The 24,120-nt window shown below is 37.0% G+C and overlaps 1 protein-coding gene across 1 annotated transcript in view; it reads right to left on the reverse strand.

Annotated features, from left to right (window-relative positions):
• Nucleotides 1–515: 515 nt before the first annotated feature.
• LOC309492634 (uncharacterized protein) overlaps nucleotides 516–24,120 on the reverse strand; it is a gene marked incomplete at its 3' end in the record, with an annotated part of 34,132 nt that continues 10,527 nt past the window's right edge. The window contains exons 3-4 of the mRNA XM_082161640.1: nucleotides 2,660–3,917; nucleotides 516–540 (exon numbers count right to left, since the gene is read on the reverse strand). Of these exons, the coding sequence (XP_082017766.1) occupies nucleotides 516–540; nucleotides 2,660–3,917 (1,283 nt within the window). The remainder of the gene's footprint in view (nucleotides 541–2,659; nucleotides 3,918–24,120) is intronic.

Raw genomic sequence — 24,120 nt, forward strand, 5'->3', positions numbered from 1 at the left:
GACCTGTGTGAAAAGTTTCAAGAGTTTTTGAGCATGTTAAGGGCCCCAAAAGCCCCTGAAACCTTGAAAAACAAAAGATTAAATGGAATAGACAAATCCCCCCCCCCCCCAACCCAACCCCAACCCCAACCCCAACCCCAACCCCCACCCACACACAGACACAGAGAAAATTCTCCAGAAAATCCACATTCAAACCAAAATATCTGACTTCCTGTTGGTCTGAGGTAATGACTGTAAATTAGAAAGTTGTCCGGCTTGATGAGAACAATACACCTACCAAGTTTTGTGATTCTAGGAAAAACTAAGCCCCCATTTTTGACTAAAGGTGGCGCTACTGAGCCATTCCACCATGCCCGTTTCTGAAACTTTGCACATGTCTACTGGATAATAAATGTGATGTGTCTGTCGAGTTTCATGCATTTTCAAGCATGTGAAGAGTCTCAAAAGCACCCGAAAAGAATATTAAAGTTTGATGCGTTGCCACGGCAACAGTATCTAAGATATCAATAATCCTTTCACAGGTCTACATCTGCCGTGTGTCTACATTTTACACATAGTTTTAAGCAAATCGGGTAAAAAATAAGAGGGTGATTTCAAAGCATTTTGAAAGTGACACACTTCCTGTTTCCAGTTGGTGGCACTATAACTTTAGGTGCGTTCCATTCGTCAGGGTCCATACGCAGTGTTCACTGCTCCCCTACTCCCTGAGCACGGTATATCAGTTGAAGTGGACTTCACTGACAATAACCGCTCATTTGAAACGCCCTGCAAACGTCATCAAAGAAAGTCAACGACGGGGTCGCGCAGATTATGATATAACATAAATATATATAGGACTACATTCATATTTAAATTTTTACTATTATATTATATATTTACAATTATATTGCACTATTTTACAACTACCTAAAATAAAATCACTTTACTTCACAAACTAGCTAAGCTGGCTGCATTCACTGAGGTAAATTATAATCATCAAAAATAGTGTATGTAATATTCACAACAATAACCGTTAAAAATACTGTCATTTGTATAACAATGGCGAAATGTATGAATACTTACACACATACGTAAACTCCTCCATCGTTAGTTATGACCGTTCTGACTGGTGATGACGTGGTGCGCGAAATGACAGTTGGGTGATCATCGCTCTCCACTTCCTGTGAAGTGATGTATCAATGTTCCCTTATTCCCTATGCCGTGCGCAGTGCCCTTCGAACTGAACATGTTCGCTCCCTTCGGATTGGAATCTCACTTAAGATGGCGGAATACCCTGTGAAGTCCACTTCGCAGTCCACTTACGGTCAAATGGAACGCACCTTTTGACTCACAAATATCACATCCATGTGATCGGCTTCTTACAACGAACACACTGCCGAAGTTTCAGCAAGATCAGATAATGTATGCAGAAGTTATAACACACTTCCTGTGTCCCATTATTCGCCATAAATTTGTTTCCTCGCCACGGCCAAACCGTTCGAGATATCAAAAATCTGTTCGCAAGAATTCATCCTCAATGTTATGACTTCATTCACACAGAGTTTGGTGGCGATCGGATGAATTCCCTAGGAGGAGTATTTCACATTCCATTGTATGCGTTTTCCCAACAACGTATAATAACCAACTTCCTGTTGGGCTTTTGTAAAACTTAGAAGTTGTTTGGCCCGATGAGATCTATATGTGTACTGAGTTTCATATTATTACATGCAAGCGTGTTTGATTTATGGACCAAGTTTTCGGACACCATTCCAGGGGGCGCTGTCGAGCCCCCCTACCTTCGCCCTTTCAGGGCTTGGGCCCTAATAATCCTTACAAAAACAATAGGGCCTTCGCCCTTTCAGGGCTTGGGCCCTAATTACACTGTTGTGGAGAACACCTTCAATTCCAAAATACTCCTCAAAAAGTTCAAACATATTTAAAGATTTCACTCTCAGAATGTATCATTTTGATACATTGACTGCACAATGGTGCCTGTCATCAAAACCTGTGGTGTCTTATAGATCAGAACATCTGGAATTGAGCTGATAACAAAGGCATGTTTTAGGTCGCAAAATGTGACAATTTAGTAACAGTCTAGAGCCCTGTATAGTGCTGTATTCCTGCTTTTACATGAGCTACAGTCAGAGAGCAAATCTTTTTCTTTTTTTTTATTGATCTGAACTGACAAATTACACATTCCTGTTGGTTGAACACAACCTAATAGATATCAATCAATCAACAAAGTGTCCTGTGCTCACCTCACACCGGCTTTAGGACTGTATGGATCTTCATGTGTCGCTTCAGGTGAGTTTTAGTAGAGAAACTCATCCCGCACTGATCACACGTGTGCAGCTTCTCTCCAGTGTGGATCCTCTCATGTGTTTTCAGATGTGATGAGTGACTGAATCTCTTGTCACAGTGTGAACACTTGTAAGGTTTTTCTCCAGTGTGAATTCTCTGGTGCAGTTTTAAATGTTTAGCTGTAGTAAAAGTCTTCTCACACTCAAAGCACATGTACTCTCTCACACCAGTATGTATTTTCTCATGTTTATGTAAATTACCCTGCAGTGAAAAACTCTTTCCACACACAGAACATGAATGTGGCTTCTCCTTTGTATGAACTGTCAGGTGTTTCTTTAGGTCTGATGCCCTGAGGAATGTTTTGCAACACTGATCACACGTGTGGGGCTTTTCTCCAGTGTGGATCCTCTCATGTTTTTTCAGATTTGATGACAGATTGAATCTCTTGTCACAGTGTGAACACTTGTAAGGTTTTTCTCCAGTGTGGATCCTCTCATGTGTTTTCAAACGTTCCGATCGAATGAATCTCTTGTCACAGTGTGAACACTTGTAAGGTTTTTCTCCAGTGTGGATCCTCTCATGTGTTTTCAGAGATGATGATCGACTGAATCTCTTGTCACAGTGTGAACACTTGTAAGGTTTTTCTCCAGTGTGGATCCTCATGTGTATCTTCAGGTCACCTTTAAAAAAGAAACTCTTCCCACACTGATCACACGTGTGTGGCTTCTCTCCAGTGTGGATACTCTCGTGTGTTTTCAAACTTTCTGATCGACTGAATCTCTTGTCACAGTGTGAACACTTGTAAGGTTTTTCTCCAGTGTGAATTCTCTGGTGCAGTTTTAACTTGTCCGCTGTAGTATAAGTCTTCTCACACTCAAAGCACATGTACTCTCTCACACCAGTGTGAATTTTCTCATGTCTATGTAAATTTTGCCGCAGTGAAAAACTCTTTCCACACACAGAACATGAATGTGGCTTCTCCTTCGTATGAACTGTCAGGTGTTTCTTCAGGTGTGATGTTTTGCCGCATTGATCATATGAGAACGGCTTCACTCCAGTGTGGATCCTCTTGTGTTTGGTCAGATGTTGTTTTTGTGTGAAACTCTTCCCACACTGGTCACATGTGAACGGCTTCTCTCCGGTGTGGATTCTCATGTGTCGCTCAAGATTTTGTTTGGTTGTGATACTCTTTCCACACTGAGTGCAGGTTGTAGATTTCTTGGCTCTTCTTTTCTTTAAAAATGTATTTTTAGTCTTTGAGCGACTCAAAGGTTTTTCTCCAGGTTTGACATGATGTTCCTCCTCCACTTCACTCAGTTCTTCACTCTCCTCCTTCACTTCACTCAGTTCTTCACTCTCCTCCTTCACTTCACTCAGTTCTTCACTCTCCTCCTTCACTTCACTCGGTTCTTCACTCTCCTCCTTCACTTCACTCGGTTCTTCACTCTCCTCCTTCACTTCACTCGGTTCTTCACTCTCCTCCTTCACTTCACTCTCCTTCTTCACTTCACTCGGTTCTTCACTCTCCTCCTTCACTTCACTCAGTTCTTCACTCTCCTCCTTCACTTCACTCGGTTCTTCACTCTCCTCCTTCACTTCACTCGGTTCTTCACTCTCCTCCTTCACTTTCATCAGGTCTGACACGAAAGAAACAATTATTACATTTAATTTTTAGTACATCAAAATATTTCTCTTCAAAGAGCAATATAAAGTGAAAGGACATGAAATTGAGCTCTGATGTAATGGTAGAAAGTAGACAACCATTGTCCCCTGGGGTTAACGTGTCAGCGTGACAGAAGTTTGATGCTGTCGTGTGAAAACAAGCAACAGTCGGCATTTTTCCTTCTCCCGCGTGCCTCATCTTCTTAATCTCCTCACGTAAATGATTAGATTTCGATGGCTTACGTTTCTCGACGGCAGAAACCACCACAGGTTCACCAATGGCGTCAAATGTATTACATTTATTTTTATCAAAAAGTACAAAGTAGATAAGGAAAACTAGGATGCCGGGTGTATTCAAAGCGCCGCCGTCACTGTTTACAATGCGTGGAATGGTGCGTTGTGATTGGTTGAGCGGATTTATCGCATTCTGCAGAGAAAGGAGACCGGCGTTTGTCGCGGTTTGGAAAGAAAGGGAGAAAACATGACAGAATAACACGGCGGATATCGCATTTCAAGTAAGATTAAAAATTTACTTTTCAATACCAACCCTATACAATACTGAATTTCGCGGAAACTAATTTTTTTTTTTTTTAATGCCATTTACCGCGTTTTGGTACCAAACTCTTCATTTTATTCACGGCCAATGATAATTAATTAATGACTAATTAGTCAATTTAATACATTCTGCAATGTTTCGGTCTCCCACATGTGTGTGGCGAGCTGTACCTCAGGGAACGGTGCAAAAAAATAAAAAAATAAATGAAGTGTCAACGAAAAAATATGACGTAATTTTGACGTCGACGCGCCGTTACAGCACTACCGTTCACACTAGACTTTTCCTTCCACTGACTTCCATTCATGAGTCTGTGAAAGTGGGACAACAGAAACACAAGCTCAAGTGAATAACCCTGTCAGAAATAACACAAACATTTATCATTCAAGTGGAGTGGATTGCTTATTTTTATTTTTTTAATTATTAGGGCCCAAGCCCTGAAAGGGCGAAGGCCCTATTGTTTTCGGTAGGATTATTGTTTATTATAATTTTTTTTTTCTACTTCTCTGGCACTTTTGGGGCCCTTAATGTGCTCGAAAACTCTTGAAACTTTGCACACAGGTCAGAACCCGCGGCCATCAGGGCCGGGCTGAAGCTGGTACCCGGGGCGTGGCAGGGGGGCTCAATAGCGCCCCCTAGAACATAATCTGAAATCTTGGACACATACAAGAACGTATTAGTATGAAACTCGGTACACATATAGATCTCATCAGGCCGAACAACTTCCGCACTCTATGTTATTATCTCCGCCCACCAGGAAGTCAGCTATTATGGGTTGTTTGAAAAACGTACGGATTTTTGATATCTCAAACGGTTTGGCCGTGGCGAGGACACGAATTTATGGCGAGAAAAGAGAAACACGAAGTGTTATAACTTCTGCACACATTAACTGATCTTGATGAAACTTCAGCAGTGTGTTCGTGGTAAGAGGCCGATCAGATGGATGTAGCTATTGTGATTCAAAGTTATAGCGCCACCAACTGGCAGCAGGAAGTGTGTCACTTTCAACATGCTTTTGACAAAAGTGGGGGGGTTAGTTTTAACTACAGTAAAAAAAACTCAGTTCATATATTGATCTCATCGACCCGGACAACTTTCTAATTTAAAGTCATTAGCTCTGACCATCAGGAAGTCAGATATTTTGGTCTGAATGTGGATTTTTTTGCAAAATCAGCCTCTGAATTTTTAGCCACCTTTATCTAAGTGGTTTATTTTATTCCCACCAAACTTTTTCAACATGATGAAAATATATTAATGATGCTAAATTGTGAACGGATAATAAATATCTCAAACGGTTTTGCTATGGCGAGGGATTAAAGTATTGTCTAAAAAGGAAACGCTAAAAAGCTAAAAATGTAATTATACACCATTTATTACTATATAAAAGTATACAAATATCAGAACTTAACTCATTTTATTCTTTTTTTTCAATTTAAGAATGAAGTTTAAGTTTAAAAACTGCCAGAATGGTTGTTTAGTCTAAACAATAAATAAATAAAGTCAAACATAGTGCTATACTGCCCTCTTGTGTTCAAAATCAGGTAGGCCTATTATATCTATATAAAAATATACTAGGTATGTGACGGTGAGAATATTTTACCACCGGTTAACTGACGTGTGACACCGCTGGGGGCTTTTTAATCGCTAACTTAAAAACGAAAGTAAAATATGTTCGTCCGCACGGACATTGATAATGGTGCGGAGCAGAGCGAGCGTTTTCAATAAATTCCTATGGAAGGAGGAATGACCTAAAAAACGTTGACTCTGTTCTGCTCGTTCCTCGCTGAGGACGCGCACCATTATGAATGCCTGTGCAGCCGTGAGCATTTTAGTTTCATTTTCGGGGCGGATTGCTTGAATGTATTTTAAAAATGCACAATGTTGTGTTTTATTGCTACTGTACAAAAATATAAGTTAACACTTTGCAGTTTGAATGATGTTCTGAACAAAATGACAGAGTATGTTTTTATGTGTCCACTGTTCAATCGCGCCCTCGTTTTAGTGATTCCCAAGCTATTTTTTCATTTAAGTTTTTTTCATTGTTCTAATCAGGTCAGGCAAGTAAAATTATCTGTGTCTTATCCCTTACATTTTTATATAATATATATACACTACTGTTCAAAAATTTGGGGTCAGTAAGATTTTAAAGCGAAGTTTCTTCTGCTCACCAAGGCTGCATTTATTTGATTAAAATTACAAACAAAAACAGTAATATTGTAAAATATTATTCCAATTTAAAACAGCTGCTTTCTATTTTAATATATTTTAAACTGTTATTTATTCCTGTGATCAAAGCTGAGTTTTCAGCATCATTACTCCAGTCGTCACTGTCACATGATCCTTCAGAAATTATTCTAATATGATGATTGATGCTCAAGAAACATTCATTATTATTTTAAATGTCGAAAACAGTTGTGTACAGTCTTTGATGAATAGAAAGTTCAAAAGAACAGCATTTATCTGAAATCTAAAGCTTTTGTAACATTAAACACTACCGCTCAAAAGTTTGGGGTTAGTAATAATTAAAATTTTATTTTTGGGGGAGAGAAATAAAATAAATCAATACTTTTATTTATGAATGATGAGTTAAACTGATCAACAGTTACAGTAAAGACATTTATAATGTTAAAAAAATTATATTTGAAATAAATGCTGTTCTTTTGAACTTTACATTCATCAAAGCATTTTGAAAAAAAAAATCGGTACACAACTGTTTTCAACATTGAAAATAATAATGAATATTTATTGAGCATCAATCATCATATTAGAATGATTTCTGAAGGATCATGTGACACTGAAGACTGGAGTAATGATGCTGAAAACTCAACTTTGATCACAGAAATTAATTACTATGTAAAATATTTTAAAATTGAAAACAGCTGTTTTAAATTGGAATAATATTTCACAATATTACTGTTTTTGTTTGTATTTTTAATCAAATAAATGCAGCCTTGGTGAGCAGAGGAGACTTCTCCTAAAAACATTAAAAATCTTACTGACCCCAAACTTTTGAACGGTAATATATACAGGGTGTGGGTGTGGCGCAATGGATAAGACACATGCCTTTGGTGTGAGAGACCCGGGTTCGAATCCATTGTGAGACACCAATGTGTCCCTGAGCAAGACACTTAATCCCTAGTTGCTCCAGAGGCGTGCGACCTCTGACATATATAGCAATTGTAAGTCGCTTTGTATAAAAGCGTCAGCTAAATGAATAAATGTAAATGTAAATGTAAATGTGCTATGCATAAGTGAATACACCCATGCTAAAGTTGACTAAAAAGAGGAATAAAAAATCATATTTTGGAAATTGAACTTAATGCCTTAATTTAAAAAATTAGGAAAAATCCAACTTTTAAGGACACCAATTTTCTTTGTGAATGAATAATGTATCGTAAATAAATAAATGTTCTTCCTTAAAATACATGGTGCATAAGTGTGTACACCCCTATGTTAAATTCCCTTAGAGGCAGGCAGATTTTTATTTTTAAGTATTTAAAAAAAAAAAAAAGTAGGATACTATGCATCCTGATAAAGTTCCCTTGGCCTTTGGAATTAAAATAGCCCCACATCATCACATAGCCTTCACCATACCTAGAGATTGGCATGGTTTTATTTCAGTTAGCCTAATAGCTAGTTTGATTTGCATTGAGAGATGATCTTATGGAAAGTACCCCATGCCAATCTCTAGGTATGGTGAAGGCTATGTGATGATGTGGGGCTATTTTAATTCCAAAGGCCAAGGGAACTTTATCAGGATGCATAGTATCCTAAAAAATTTTTTTTTTAAATACTTAAAAATAAAAATCTGCCTGCCTCTATGGGAATTTAACATAGGGGTGTACACACTTATGCACCATGTATTTTAAGGAAGAACATTTATTTATTTACGATACATTATTCATTCACAAAGAAAATTGGTGTCCTTAAAGGTTGGATTTTTCCAAATTTTTTAAATTAAGGCATTAAGTTCAATTTCCAAAATATGATTTTTTTATTCCTCTTTTTAGTCAACTTTAGCATGGGTGTATTCACTTATGCATAGCACTGTATATATATATGTATATGTATGTATGTGTGTGTGTGTGTGTGTGTGTGTGTGTGTGTGTGTGTGTGTGTGTGTGTGTGTGTGTGTGTGTGTGTGTGTATGTATGTGTGTATATATATATATATATATATATATATATATATATATATATATATATATATAAAAATATAGCTGCGAGCAGCGATGGAGGGCCAAAGCCGGCGGTACCGCCACCCCGGTGCCTTTAGGTAACTAAAGGCACCAGGGTTGCGGTGCCACCGGCTTGGGCCCGCAATTGCTGCTCGCAGCTACATTTATTATTTGTTATTAGGCCTGTCACAATAACAAATTTTGCCGGACGATAAATTGTCCAAGAAATGATTGCGATAAACGATAATATTGTCGTTCTGAGACCATTTTCATCTAATATAATGATAATGGCATAATAATGCAGGTACACCTTTTCAAAGATCTATAAGCTTTTATTTCTTAAGAATATTAAACATTGAAACGAAAAAATTTTAAATATCCACAAAAGATGAACAAAACAACCAAAAACAATAAAAGCAATGCTCTGACAATACTCTTAGTGTCTGTTAACAAAAAGATTCACTTGAATAAATAGCAAAACAATAAATAAAATGGATGTAAACAAAATTGCACTTCAAAAAATATTAAACATTAGGCTCAGACATAAATAGTGATACATTCCATAACAGGCAAAACTGCCAGTTAGGACCTTTGTTATAAAAAAAAAAAAAAAAAAAAAGTCTCAACAGGCCATATCACACCATTTTGCACTGTCCTCCTGTTACTTTGTCGACTAAACGCCCGAGTGATTGTGTACTGTCGGGAAGACGGAGACGCACTTTATTGCGTGTATATGCTACGCACTGAAAATACTTGGTTAGGATTAGGGTGAGGAGTGCGTGCCTATTACACTCCATAAAGTGCGTATCATATGCACGCAAAAACTATTTTTGCCGTATAAATGGCACAAGAAATAACATTTGTGGTATAGACCACGCATTTTCATGAGATGGGGCTCGCTGTCGCGTTTGGCTTTGAAACCAATTCCATCTTTTTCTTTTTTCCCCTCCAACTCACAACTAGCGTCTTCTCTCTCTCCCGGCAGTCGCCGCAAGCAGTCCCGCTTTCCCATACAAAGACTATGTGACTGACAAGCGCCGCCTCCCCACACAAAGACCATGCAACTGACAAGAGGGTTCACTCCTCCTATACGATAAGGAACCGAGAGTGGTCATCCAGTCTCTTTGGTAGAGAGAGAGAGAGAGACGAGGAAAACAAACAAGCATGCAAATGGTATTATCGCGGCTGGAAAAATTATCGAACTAATTTTTTTTATCGTGCGATTAATTGATTTATTGACTATCGCGACAGGCCTATTTGTTATACCGATATGTTAAATTTATGTTTGTGAAAAAGCTGCTGCAGAGTTTGACTTCATTTCACGACCGTCACAGTGTCTGTAGAAATTTCACAAGCTCAAAGTGTAGAGTGGCCGCGGCTTTAACTAGTTTTAAATTAACCATTTTTATTATCAGTATCTGTGTCCTACATGTTTCAATCAACCCTGTTACTCCTGACATAATTGTCCTCCTTTTAAATACAGAGAATTTCTTAAAACTTTGACACTCAGGAAGTGACATCATCTGGGCTCTTTCTAAAGCATGATGGGAAGACAAGAAAATAATCTCAATCCATTGTCTCAGTTTTTACACAAACTGTTCATCAACCCTGTTACCAAAGTTACTGTAAGAAGAATCTCTATAACTATGAATAGCTTATATGATATTTGACAAATACAACTTTATCAGTAACTTGATGTTTACTGATTATTACTAAAAAATAATAATTGTTTTAACTATGTTGAAAATGACTAAAATTCTGGTAACGTTGTTGCAAATTGGAAACCAGATATAAAATAAATGAAAAAAATGTCTCAAACCTCCCTTTACTGACCATTTGTTGAAGAAAACCCAGAACATTAGTTTAACTGTTTATCTAAATGTGATGAAGTGCTTGAATGTTTCTAACATGAATGTTCTTCAGCATCATGAATGAATGAAGAATAAACACCAACCTCTTTGTTCTTCAGGATCTTCATTGTGTTTCATTCTGCAGGGTTCTGGATCACTCATGTTCTCACTGTCCTCTTTAATAAACTCAGTCTTTGCAGATTTCAGCTCTTCCTGATGTTCTGATGCTCTGATGCTCGTCTTCACTTGTAGCTGATGGGAATTTACAGCATTTATTGCTGAATTACTGTGGGAGGAGCTTCACTGATGATGTAATTGCAGTGGGAGGAGCTTCACTGATGATGAATTCCAGAGTTGGGGGAGCTGATCTGCCAAAATCAAAAGTATCAATTACTGAGTTTGTTTTTATAATAAATGACACTTCTAAGTGTAGCTGGTGCGGTCTGCACTTCACCGACTACTGCGTTGTGTTCTTCAGAATCAGTCTCTCTCAGTCAAGTAGAATGCAGACTCAGTATTTAATCACATTCAAAAATCAGAAAATAAAATACAGAAAAATTACCATGAAAAACAAACATATCGCATTAGGCTTGTGTATATCATGTGTATCTGTCATATTGTGTGTTATTTCTGTTATTAACTATGGGTAATAATGTTTTAACGTTATACATAATAACATTATTGTTTTACATTAACATTATGCAACGTGAAATAAACCATCTTCCTTTCAATTCAGTAACATGCAATAAGCAAAATGTACGCTTTACATCTGGGCTGTTCAGTGCCATTGAACACCAATCAATACAATAAACTTTTAAATTAACACATTATATTTTAAACCAGGTATTTGAAGTACATACCTGTACTGTACAATTTCAAAGAGAGCAAAAGTTCAGGATTCTACTCCATTCAGAATCAGCCTAACATAAGAAAAAGGACAACTGAAACATGTGGGCTGCATTACAAGACGATAGACTGGCGAGCGCTAGCACACAGCAAAACAAACCACGAGCTTAGCAATGTCTTAAGCACTCAAAACAGCAGTTCTCGACACATCTCAACTAAATGTATGTTGTACTCATCATAAAATGCACGTACAAGTTACAACCGGTATATTTCAAGCTTACATCGCACTGATGTGAACACCTACCTCTCTCAGTCCAGTAGAAATGCAGACTGAGAAACGAGCGCGAAGATTCTGTATATGACCATCACTCGAGCCTCTATCCAATAGAGGGCGCACTTACACAACAAACAACTCTCCCGATACCTATGAAATGACTGAACAATACAAAACTCGCAAAACTCACATACCCATAAAATAAAAAATTAAAGGTTGCAAAAATATTTGTCATTCTTTAACGTGTTGAATAAGCATTTATGTGTGTCTATCTATTCATCCTACAGTAACTGGTGCCAATTCATTAATTATTTTGTATTGCTAATCCTAACATTATTCTACTTCTTCATTAAAATCCAGGTATCTAGAAATATAGAAAAGAATATAAATAATTGAAATTCTTCCAAATATAAATAATGGTAAGAAAAACTGTTAAATCATAAACACAGAAATAAACGTACATATATAGTAGCCAACAAATCCCCTCAGTCTGCTGACACCAATGAAATGAGCTTTAAGTGTCAATTTACAGGAGATCTGAAGACATCAGCATAATAAATGAGGTGAAAACAGGAACTATTGTCATGAAATAAAGAGTGTTTTCAGCAGATCTGTTAATATTGATGAGCCTCAGACTATCAACACTCATTCAACAAGCCATTCAGGACCATCAGCAGATCATCTCACTTTATTCTGATTGTTTAACCGTTAAAATCAGATTGAGTAAATGATAAAGTATATAAAAGCCTGTAAAACTGCTCTATTGGAAGAATTGATAAAGTTTGATTTTAAGATAATGTTGTTGCAAATTCAAAGTTCTTTTTGGTTCAGGTCTCAAAGAAGTTTCTCAGAGTCGAGGTTCCAGGTCAGAAGAATTAATTTTATTGTCAAACAACAAAGTGAGACGCCAGCTGGCCATCTAAAGTTACCATTCCCAGTCCAAGTGACCTATTTTCTTTTACATGAGACAAGGGAAATTCTTCAACAATAACTACATTCATTACAGTAAAGTAATTAGATCATTAAAATGTGCAGAAACTGAAACAGACCATAAACCTTTTTTTTTTTTTTTTTAATAAAGAGCACCACAAGTAATATTATTCCAAGTGTAACAGATACAATATTATTTATGTATAGATTTAAAATGTCTCATGTGACTCATTATAAGTTTCGATGTAAAGGATTTAGCAGTATATGTTGCAGCTTATTTTAATAATGTAAAATAACTAACACATTTAATCCATGTGTCAAAAGAGGAGAAATAAAGTGGATGTAGCAACACCGGGTGGCGCCGGCAGTGCAGGAAGCCAGGGCGGAGCAGGCATTGCACAATATTATAAGTAGTGGTGGGCCGTTATCGGCGTTAATGTGCTGCGTTAACGCGAGACTCTTATCGGGCGATAAAAAAAAATATCGCCGTTAATCTATTCTCCAAGTTGGGTTGGGAGATGACGCAATCTACCCGCGGCCGCGAGGTAAACCCGGCTGCAACGCATCATATTCGTCGTCATCTTAAGTAAACACGGCTGAAAGTGAAAGCTGGTGAAAAAGATCGGTGCAACATATTTGGACTTGGTTCGGATTTAAGCCGTCAGACGAGCAGCAGCAAACTATATACAGAGTGTGTGGGGTAACAGTTCAGTAAGTTAACACACGACTAATCCATTCTACCACCTCAAATTCAAAACGAAACTATCACTGAATACCAGCGCGCGCGTATTATTCCCAATATATCGTCCCCTTGGAATTATAAGGTTCTATCTGCGTTCTGAGCAGTTTTGAGATGACGACCTTTAAAGTTTTTGCATTCCATTCGACTGTGTAGAAAGAACCTTTTTATTTTCTAAATAAAAAGTTCCAAAATGTACACAACTTAAAAAACAACATCACATAATGTAAAGAAGTGGTCACAGAATAAGAATATGTGAATAACTAAATTTTGACAAAAATGTCAGATTGAACCTTATAATTCCAAGGGGACGATATCTTAGTGGTGTAGCACATAATCTCTGTCTGCGCCCGATTTTAAGAATCGTTGTTGTGTTTCTTTTTAACTGAAAAGACATCAGTTAGACAATATTCTAATTTTAAATTTGGGGTTTCATAAGCTCCAAGCCATAATAAACCTTAGACCTACTTAAGTCTCTGCAGCTAGTGTACTTACATTTTATTTATCTGCAAAATTATGTTGTATACTTACAGTTTTGCACAATATATGTTCTCAAAACTACATACACCCTTTAAAAAAAGAAAGAAAAAAAACATTTAGCAGTTGTTTAGCATGGGTCTGTGTAATCTGTTCTGAAATGGTTTTATTATAATATATATCGTTATCGCAAGAGGCTGCAATGTCTATCACAATATAGATTTTAGGCCATATCGCCCATCCCTAATTGATAGTCTATAGTAGTTGATAATAACATTGGCCTACCTAATGTTGCCTACGGACGGTAACAGGACAGTAGTAACCTTTTACAGTCTATGAGTAGAACAGCTTTCTCAAGCAGTTTGTGATGCATTTTGGAAACAGGAGATGAGCCCCTGGTCTAATGCGCCACCTGGCTTGAGAAACCCGTTCTCAAAGACTTACTTTTATAGTCATTATTTGGGTAGCACACATATTCTGAATGCCTTCGGCAGAATTCAAATGAGCCATTTTAATCTAGATTAATCTAGATTAAAAAAAAAAATCTATGCCCACCTCATATATATATATATATATATATATATAATGTGTGTGTGTGTGTGTGCATATGCACACACAATTACACGCACTAACAGAGAAAAAAAGGGTACTTTAATCAGGGCAGAAAATATTTCCTTGTGACTATATATTGCACTTTTATAGGGGATCCGCGATACAACGTTGTTTTTCCAAAACAAAAGAAAGAATGGTTGGCAAGGAAAATGTATGAACCAACTACACAAACCTTCAGGGAAGAACTTCTTCAAAAGGTACAGGAGCGGCGCAGTGACCCTACTGTACTTTTCAAGGACCCAACCTCTCACGTTTCTTTGCCTGTTTTACCTCGCAATATCGCAACAAAACCCAAACCAGGAAAGGAAGCAGTTATTGCAAAACATGTGTCAAGGTTTACCAAGTAAACGACTGTCAGCGGCATACTGTACTATTTTTCTTGGATTTTCTTGTTGTTAGATTTTTCGTTTGGTAAAATGCTACCTCAACATGTTTACGTATTTATTTTTGTTTGGGTAATAACAAATTTATTAAGTGTAAAACTGCTGGGAATAACAAAAATTGCTTATCTATTGCAGTGATATCAAAACAAAAAAGCTCCTTCATATGTGAAAGCCATACTCTGACTGAAATTCTCAAGCATTTCAACAAAACCTGTTTTATAAACTGTAATTAACAAACATAAGCCAATTTAAGTTTATGTACATTTTTATTTAACAAGTATTCACACCAGCAGTACCCACACGTTTTATTTGAAAATATTTGTACTAATAATGAAAAATAAAAATAAAATAGAAAATGTTTATTGTGTTGCTTTTCCTTCCTTTAAATTAGCCTGAAAGCTTCTTCGGCTTCCTTGAAACCAACATATGCACCAGATAATGATGGATATTTTTCCCATATGGCTCGCACAACACATGACGGCAGAAATGTTCTGTTCTGTCTTCCAAGTTTTTGACCTTTCAGTATCCACTCTAGAACAACCCGGTAAGCCACCAGTCTGCACTGACTGTAAACAGAAAACAGATCAGAATCAGAAAAAGCTTAATTGCCAAATAGCATAGTAAAAAGATGCATAATAAATAACTAGGCTGCATGTGTAATAACTCTACAATATAAACAAACCTACTTATTCCATAGATAGCGTGCCACCCGGTCCTTCTGGCCTCGGACGTCCCTTCCAGGAGCCCGTTCTTCGTACGTCGCTAACTCAGTTAGCTGGATTTGATTGTTGACGATTTGGCATGATCTTGGATTGTTTGGTTCTTCGACGCTCATCCTGGACTTGCTGTCATAGCAACAGGTCCGTAAGCTTGAACCTGCTCGGGAGCAGAGGCTTATTTCATGTAAACAGGATTAGACCGGCTTCATAAGCGGAGCTGATATGGGAAGTCCAGCGCAGCGCGATAGTGCACTTTCTGAGATTTATATTTTTTCTCGTGACTCGTGAGATTGTCGTTTATATTATTAATTTGTTGGAAACGCACATTTATTTTCGACTTGTCGGAGTCGGGCTTTAACTACAGCACAAACTGTTTGCATTGCCCTAAGATTATTTGCGAGTGGCTCTTTCCTTTACACTATTGGAGCAGAGAACTTGATGGAAAGTGCTGTCTGTCGTGTCATTCGGAGTTTACCTGGCGCTTTTAGGTTTAAAAAACAGTTTTAGGTTTTTAAGACCCAATGTTGTAAAGCAGTTTTTTTAAAGCAGTTTTTTTTTTTTTAAAGCAGTCATCATTTTTTATGAAGATCATGCAATCATGACCATGCCGATTACAGTATGTCACTCAGGCTTCACTAACGTGATTGGTACCATAGACTATAGGCTACCATAGACTGCCATCAAGGCCTCAATGAAGGGGATTATGTGAACAGAAAGGGGGTTCACAATGTAAATGTGCAGCCCAGTTACTATTGGGAGTCTTAATATTCCAGATTAATAAAATTATATCAAATAAAAAAAAGGCAGTTGACTAAAATCTTCCATATCACAAATGTGAAAGCAAAATGGCCAGGATCTGTGTATGACTTAAGAATTTTCAGAGTTGCATTTATGCACATTATTTGAAAGTGGTAAGGAAAGTTCCACAATTAAATATCAAGCTCACTGTATTACATACACTTATGCTGATCCTAACAGAACTGCATTATTTCATAGGTGATTATGACATGTTCCTGCAGACAGGTGTTTTATGACCCCATTCCCTGACCCAAACCAGTTACAATGCAGTAGCCAGGACAAGGGCACACAATGAAATGAACTTTGGCTAACTAAAGGGAAGATTTCAGTGTCTGATAAGTCTGAGGGTTGCACACCTGACAGGGCCTGTGACATTGTTGCATGTGCCATATTACACAACATTGCCAAAAAAAAAACTTTTCATTATATGTTTAATAAAATACCAATATACTTAGTTCCTTGAGTTTTATTTCAATTGTTCTTTGTAAAGAAAAGCCAGTGTTCAAGTGCCTGCAACAAGAGATATTAGACACATGCCTCATGCAACAAATAAAAAGGAAAAGTTGTCTATCCACTGCCCACCTGTAGGCCTATGTCTCCTCTGTCTGTGCAGACTCTTCTGTAGGCCTTTCTGTAGATGTGGAATCCTGCAACTTATATTGCAGCCATAAAGCATACAAGTATAAATGAAGTAAAGTTATTTATGCACTTGCAGGTAGGCTAGTTCCTCCATATGACAGTTATCTGAGAGGGTTTATTCACTGTCCAGTGCAATGGAAACAAATAGACATTACAAAGTCTTGTACTTCCTTTCCTTTGGAAAGATAGAAAATGTCCACTTACTGCACATATTTCAGGACCACTTTCTTGGGAACAGATTCAAGTGTTGGTGTATTATGTAAAAGTGCACAAAAGAGGAAAACACAATGTCATTACAATGAACTACAGTCGGGAAAAATATTTTTACATTAACATAAGTTTATCAGTTTTCACTTTCACAAGTCAAAGCAATTCATCATTACTGAAGATTTAACAGTTGAAATGACTATACGGCCTTAATTTAATGCAGCAAAAAATATTTTACAGTGTGGCTACTTCTTAAGATCTTTTCTTCTTTTTTTTTCTCAGCCTTTTTCTTGGTTGCTTTTATAAACAGCCAACCATTTATTTAACAGTGTCTTTTATAAAAGAGACTATAATATAACAAAAAATTACCATTATGTAGAATATTTTTGTACTTCACTTTTGTTTGTTCCCATGTTCTAGTGTGGTGACTCTGACATTACAATGAACAAGGTAATTATGCAATTATTAAAATGCTAAAATATAGGCTAATAAGTGATAAAAACATCTAACATGGCCACTTCTACCGGATTTAAATTGTCTGCTACTTTTTGCCAGCCCTCTCTCCTGGCTTTTGCAGACTTTGAGGTGTTCCCTGCCGTTTTAATTAAACATTAAAATTCTGAATAAACTTGGACTATTAGTTCTTGCTCTGCTGAGGAGAAAAACTGAGCGCGCTCTTTGGCCACGCTGAACAGCCAATAGCAGCGTTGCTGATCAATGTTTCTACTATCGATACATATCCCCTTTTAACCCAGCGCATGAACGCGCAATTATCTCAGATAACTCAATCCAGCGATACTAATCCTATCCGGCAAGTGTGTTCGAAGAACCGAGTTAGCCAGATCATGATTAGCATGATGATATCATCTTGGATGTGTCATTTGATCTCGGATGTAATAAGCAACGTACGAAGAACGAGCCCCAGTTCACTTTTGGCAAATAAAAAAACACTTCTAAAACACTGCGACTTAGCAGGGGCGGAAAACCGGGATCCTCTGTTATACAGCAACATACACTTGTCGTCCCATTGTCTGCGCTATCCAAACTTTCGAGCTGTGCATGACAATGTCCCAATCAATGCAGCACACGCTCTCCTGTTCAGTAGGCATCGCTTGGCACTGATTACATTTACACCACCAGCTGTCCAAAGCTCTCTGTCTTTCAAAACCTTGAGACTGCGATTGTGATGCAGCCTCTTCCATCTCTTGTAGTTCAGTGTCTGTGTATTCTGGTTTGAATAAGTATGGTTGGTTAAAAAAATTCAAGTCTTCATCTTCATCTACATCGAAATCTGCGGACATCTTGACGAATACAGTTTTACATACAGCGCGCGTCTTCCTCTGCTTATGAACAGACTGTTTTGCGCATCCGGCAATGTCGGGACGTCATCCTGTACAGTAGATGGCGGTAATACTCCCAAGGAGTGAGCAGTCAGTAACAAGTAGTAGTAGAAGAAGAACGCCGTAATCTCAGTTCTCGCGCATGCGTCGTGGCGCTCCCGTGAACTCTCGTCAGAGGCCCACATTGAAGAACACTAATAGTTGGATAAAGTCGTTATTTTTGTTGTTTTTCCGCACAAAAAGTATTGTCGTCGCATGATAAACTTAATGTAGAGCCACTGTAGTCACTTGGACTATTTTAACGATGTTTTTAATAACTATTCTGGGCCGGCGAGTTTGGGTCCCTCTGAAAGCCTATGGAGGAGTGAGACAACTGTCAGATTTCATCAAAAATATCTTATTTGTGATCCGAAGATGAACGAAAGACTTACATGGTTGGAACAACATGAGGGTGAGTAATTACTGACAGAATTTTCATTTTTGGGTGAACTAACCCTTTAATTTATACTTGTATGCTTTATGGCAGCAATATAAGTTGCAGGATTCCACATCTACAGAAAGGCCTACAGAAGAGTCTGCACAGACAGAGGAGACATAGGCCTACAGGTGGGCAGTGGATAGACAACTTTTCCTTTTTATTTGTTGCATGAGGCATGTGTCTAATATCTCTTGTTGCAGGCACTTGACCACTGGCTTTTCTTTACAAAGAACAATTGAAATAAAACTCAAGGAACTAAGCATATTTGTCTTTTATTAAACATTTAATGAAAAGTTTTTTTTTTTTTTACTAAAGCTAAACAGTTTGAGGTCTTGGCTATCAAAGTAGGCGTATCAAAGGATTCTTACATCACTGTTGTTGGTTGCTATAGACCCCTGTCTGCCGCAAAGGTTGCTTTCAAATCTATTTCAGATATTTTTCATGAGTTAAATGACTCTGAATTCATCCTTATGGGTGATCTAAATTGGGACTGGCTTTCAGTGACGTCAGATTGTTTTAAAGAACTGTGTGATTCATTAAACTTAGTAATGCTCCAACAAGGCCAAATCCTAAAGCACAACATCAATCTACCTTGCTTGATTTAATTATAACAAATACATCTCACAAATACACCTCAACAGGTATATTTTGTAATGCTTTATGCACAGCTACACTACTTCCTGAACTTCAGCCAGCTCTTTGTTTCCTGTCTGCCATTATTGGACAAACTGATTAATCCAGGTGTGTCTGATTATTGTTACTGAGGTCAGGCACACCTGGATTAATCAGTTTGTCCAATAATGACAGACAGGAAACAAAGAGCTGGCTGAAGTTCAGGAAGTAGTGCAGCTGTGCATAAAGCCCATTGCTTGTGTCAGGAATACAAAAATTCCCAAGGTAAAACCTAGGTTTATTTTTAAAAGATATTTTAAAGGTTTTCAAGAGCAGGCTTTCCTGCGTGATTTATATCATAGTGATCTTAACAGAGTAACTCTGATTCCGAATATTGAATTGGCATGGGAATATTTTCACTCAATTTTTCTGTCTATTTCAAATAAACATGTTCCCATTAAAAAGTTTAGGATTAGTGGTAGGGAAAATCACTGGTTCTCAGACAGTCTCTCAGAGCTAATTCATTTAAGAAATAAATTGTGGGCCCAAGCAAGATTTTCAAACTCTGCTGATTGGATTACGTTTAGAACGTTTAGTTTTTATCTGAAGACAGTTACAGAGAATCGAAATAACCCCTCCAAATTCTGGAGAGTAATTAAATGTATGTCAGGTACACATGTTGCTTCAAGCCTCCCTGAACACATTCTGGTTGGCTCAGATGAAATAAAGGATAAAGCTGCTATGATCAGTCAGTTAAACAAACACTTGATCTGTGCTGGGTCTGCATTTGACAGCTCAAATGTAAATGCTCCTGTCCCATGTTCTGCCACCACTGCAACTGAGAGCAATCTGGATTTGTTTGATTTTAAAACTATTTCAGTTGTGCAAGTTTGTAAAGCTCTGAAAGGCATTGACCACAACAAATCTGCAGGTCCTGACAATCTGGATCCTTATCTCCTAAAGGTGGCGGCATATGTTATTGCTGAGTCTATTACTCACTTTTCTTTATTTGAGTCTTATGTCCAATTCAGTACCTCAAATCTGGAAAGCTGCTTATGTTATCCCCTTATTTAAAGGTCCTCCTCAGAGTTAAATAATTACCGTCCGATCTCCAAACTATCAATCCTGGCTAAGATCCTTGAATCCCAGGTAAATTTACAAGTAAAGCAGTTCTTATTTGATAATAATATTTTAAACAATTTTTGGTCCCACTTTATATTAAGTGGTGTTAAGTACAATGTACTTATTGTGTTCATGTTGTATTGTAAAACACTTTGCTGCTATTGAGGTGTGATACGGGTAAGGTTAGGGACAGGTGTGGTGGATTGGGTAGGTTTAAGGTGTAAGGGAAGGGTCAACTGGGTAATTACAAATGTAATTACATAAATTAATTACAGCTGTAATTACATGCAGGAATTTTTAAAATGCAAGTACAATGTAAAAACATGTAGTTACACAATAAGTACATTGTATCAAATTATTAATTTCAATGTAAGTACATGTAAGTACATAGTACTTAAAGCCACTTAATATAAAGTGGGACCCAATTTTCAATCTGGTTTTAGAACTGGCAACAGTACCATTACTGCTGCTATGGTGGTAATAAATTATCTTATTTGTGCCTTGGACAGAAAACAACATTGTGCTGCTTTATTTGTAGATCTATCCAAGGTGTTTGATTCTGTAGATCATGAATTGTTGCTGAACAAACTTAGGGACGGGGGTTTCTGTCCTAATGCTGTTAAATGGTTTAGAAACTATTTTGTAGATCGAACTCAGTGTGTCCATGCAGAGGGCCACAAATCTGAGTTTCTTGGGATATCTAAAGGGGTCCCCCAGGGGTCTATTTTGGGACCTATTCTGTTCTCTATTTTTATAAATGATTTAGGTAAGGACGTTCAAGCAAAAGTACACTTTTATGCTGATGACACTGTCATTTATACATATGCTCCTTCCATTGCACAGGCTGTGCAAGAGCTTCAGACTGCATTTCAGTTTAAATGATGCATGCTCAATTTAAAATTGGTTTTAAATCGTCAGAAAACGAAGTTCATGGTCTTTTCAAAAACTCGCCTACTATACAGTTGCTTGATGATCTTAGCATTTTTACGTCTGCTGGTAAATCCATTGAAAGGGTACCCACGTACAAGTACTTATATGGATAGACGACAAACTTTTATTTAATGTACATATTGCTAATCTAGTTAGGAAGCTCAAAGTAAAGATTGGCTTTTATTTTAGAAATAAATTTAGCTTTACTTTTCATGCCAAAAAAAAAAAAAAAACTTGTGGAAGCTACTTTTCTGTCTGTGATTGATTATGGTGACAAATTATATATGCATGCAGCCGCCTCCATCTTACGGAGCCTTGATTCAGTGTATCATGCGTCTCTACGCTTTATTACAAATGCAAAGTCCCTCACTCACCATTGCATTCTTTATGATCTGGTGGGTTGGACAGCACTGACCACCAGCAGAAAACAGCATTGGTATATTTTTATATATAAAGCCATGCTAGGTAAACGTCCAGCTTACCTACCCTCCCCTGTCTCAATTCTGCTAGTTATCAGCTACGCTCCTCCAAGTGGTTGCTTTTTAATGTACCCAGGGTTTGGACAGATTTGGGGAAAACTGCATTTTCATACTATGCACCATGGGCATGGAATAATTAGCAAAAAGATCTTAAACTAGAAACTTGTATATCAATTAATAAATTTAAGACCATCATAAAAAATGTGGTAAAGGAGACATGTACTTGTTTTTCTTGAGAGGTCCTTGTATTTGAATGATTTTTGCATGATTGTATGTATGTATATATGTATGCAGTTTTTTTTGTGAAACATACATACAAGCTTTGGAGGAGCTTCACTGATGATGTAATTGTTGTGGGAGGAGCTGATCTGCCAAAATCAAAAATCTATCAGTTAGTGAGTGTTTTTAAATTAAATGAAAATCTGTAAAAAAATCTGTACGTCACGTCTTTCTGTCCATCATAAAGTAACTGATGCTCATTCAATTGATAACCCTAAAATGATTCTCCTTCTTCATTCAAATATAGGCATATTGTTGTGGAGTCAATTCAATAAGACTCAATTCAATATGTTGTGGAGTCTGTCGCTTCATTAAAAATAAAAAAAATTGAAGTATTGATGCCAGAAAATAAACTTTACTATCTAAGAAATTATTTTATCTAAGTCGAGTGCTTTTGCAAAAGCAACTCCAGAGTCCAGTATCAAACATATATACACCTCAAAGGTAATCGATACATTTGTTTTTCTTATGCTTCTGCCCTGAGCCAGATATAATAGTGTCATGTCTTTGATAATATTCTAATAGATTTCACTTAATCCAGTTAATAATCAATACAAATATTCTACAATATGCAGAAATAAAGAAAAACATTAATATCTTAATGTAAATTCTTCCAAATAAAAAACAACGATAAGAAAAACAGTTAAACTCAGAAATTATCGTACAAATAATAGCCAACAAATCCCCTCAGTCTGCTGACACCAATGAAATGAGCTTTAAGTGTCAATTTACAGGAGATCTGAAGACATCAGCATAATAAATGAGGTGAAAACAGGAACTATTGTCATGAAATAAAGTGTTTTCAGCAGATCTGTTAATATTGATGAGCCTCAGACTATCAACACTCATTCAACAAGCCATTCAGGATCATCAGCAGATCGTCTCACTTTATTCTAAATGTGTTTAACCGTTAAAAACAGATTGAGTAAATGATAAAGGATATAAAAGCCTTTAAAACTGCTCTATTTGAAGAATTGATAAAGTTTGATTTTATGATAATGTTGTTGCAAATTTAAAGTTCTTTTTGGTTCAGGTCTGTTGTGGAAATAATTCTATTCAAAAAGTGAGGAGGAAGGAGACAAGTGGAACCTTTGAAAAGTTAATGTATCAAAATGTTTATTTCTTGCAAGAAATTGGCATTCACATACAGAGAGCATCTGATATGAGAAGGCAAGGGGTTAGCTCCCTTCGCCAAGGTTATATACCCTTAACACATCCTAAATTATATCTAGACAGAACAATACCATGTCTGCTAAAGGTTCCTGTTCTTAGCTGCTGCTCGAATTCACACATTTTGCCTATCTCTCGTTCGATTAAAGCTGCGCACATATTTTCACACTTGGAGTACCCAAAAGGTCACTTGGAGTACACATAGTCTCTTTGCTACTTAGCCTTCTATAACCCAGAACATTTTGTTCCTGCAAGCTTGTCTTAACTTCTGCATTTCTAAAACTTGGTCACATATCTTTAATAATGTGCTTTAGCTTATGTGATTATATTTCTTTAAATGCTTATGAGTAAAAATAAATGTTCAACGTTAATACAAGTTGTACACACCCAGAAGTAAAAACACATCTAAAAGTAAAAACACATCTAAAAGTAAAAAAAAAAACACATCTAAATGTAAAATTTCCATTACACAACGAAGGCATGGGAATTGATGTGTAAGAAATTAGTCCTACATATAAGAGCGTTTTAATGACAAAAACTTGACAAACGTCTTGAAATACATCA

Source organism: Leuciscus leuciscus (genome assembly GCF_965113295.1).
Source record: "Leuciscus leuciscus genome assembly, chromosome: 1".
Taxonomy (NCBI): Eukaryota; Metazoa; Chordata; class Actinopteri; order Cypriniformes; family Leuciscidae; genus Leuciscus; species Leuciscus leuciscus.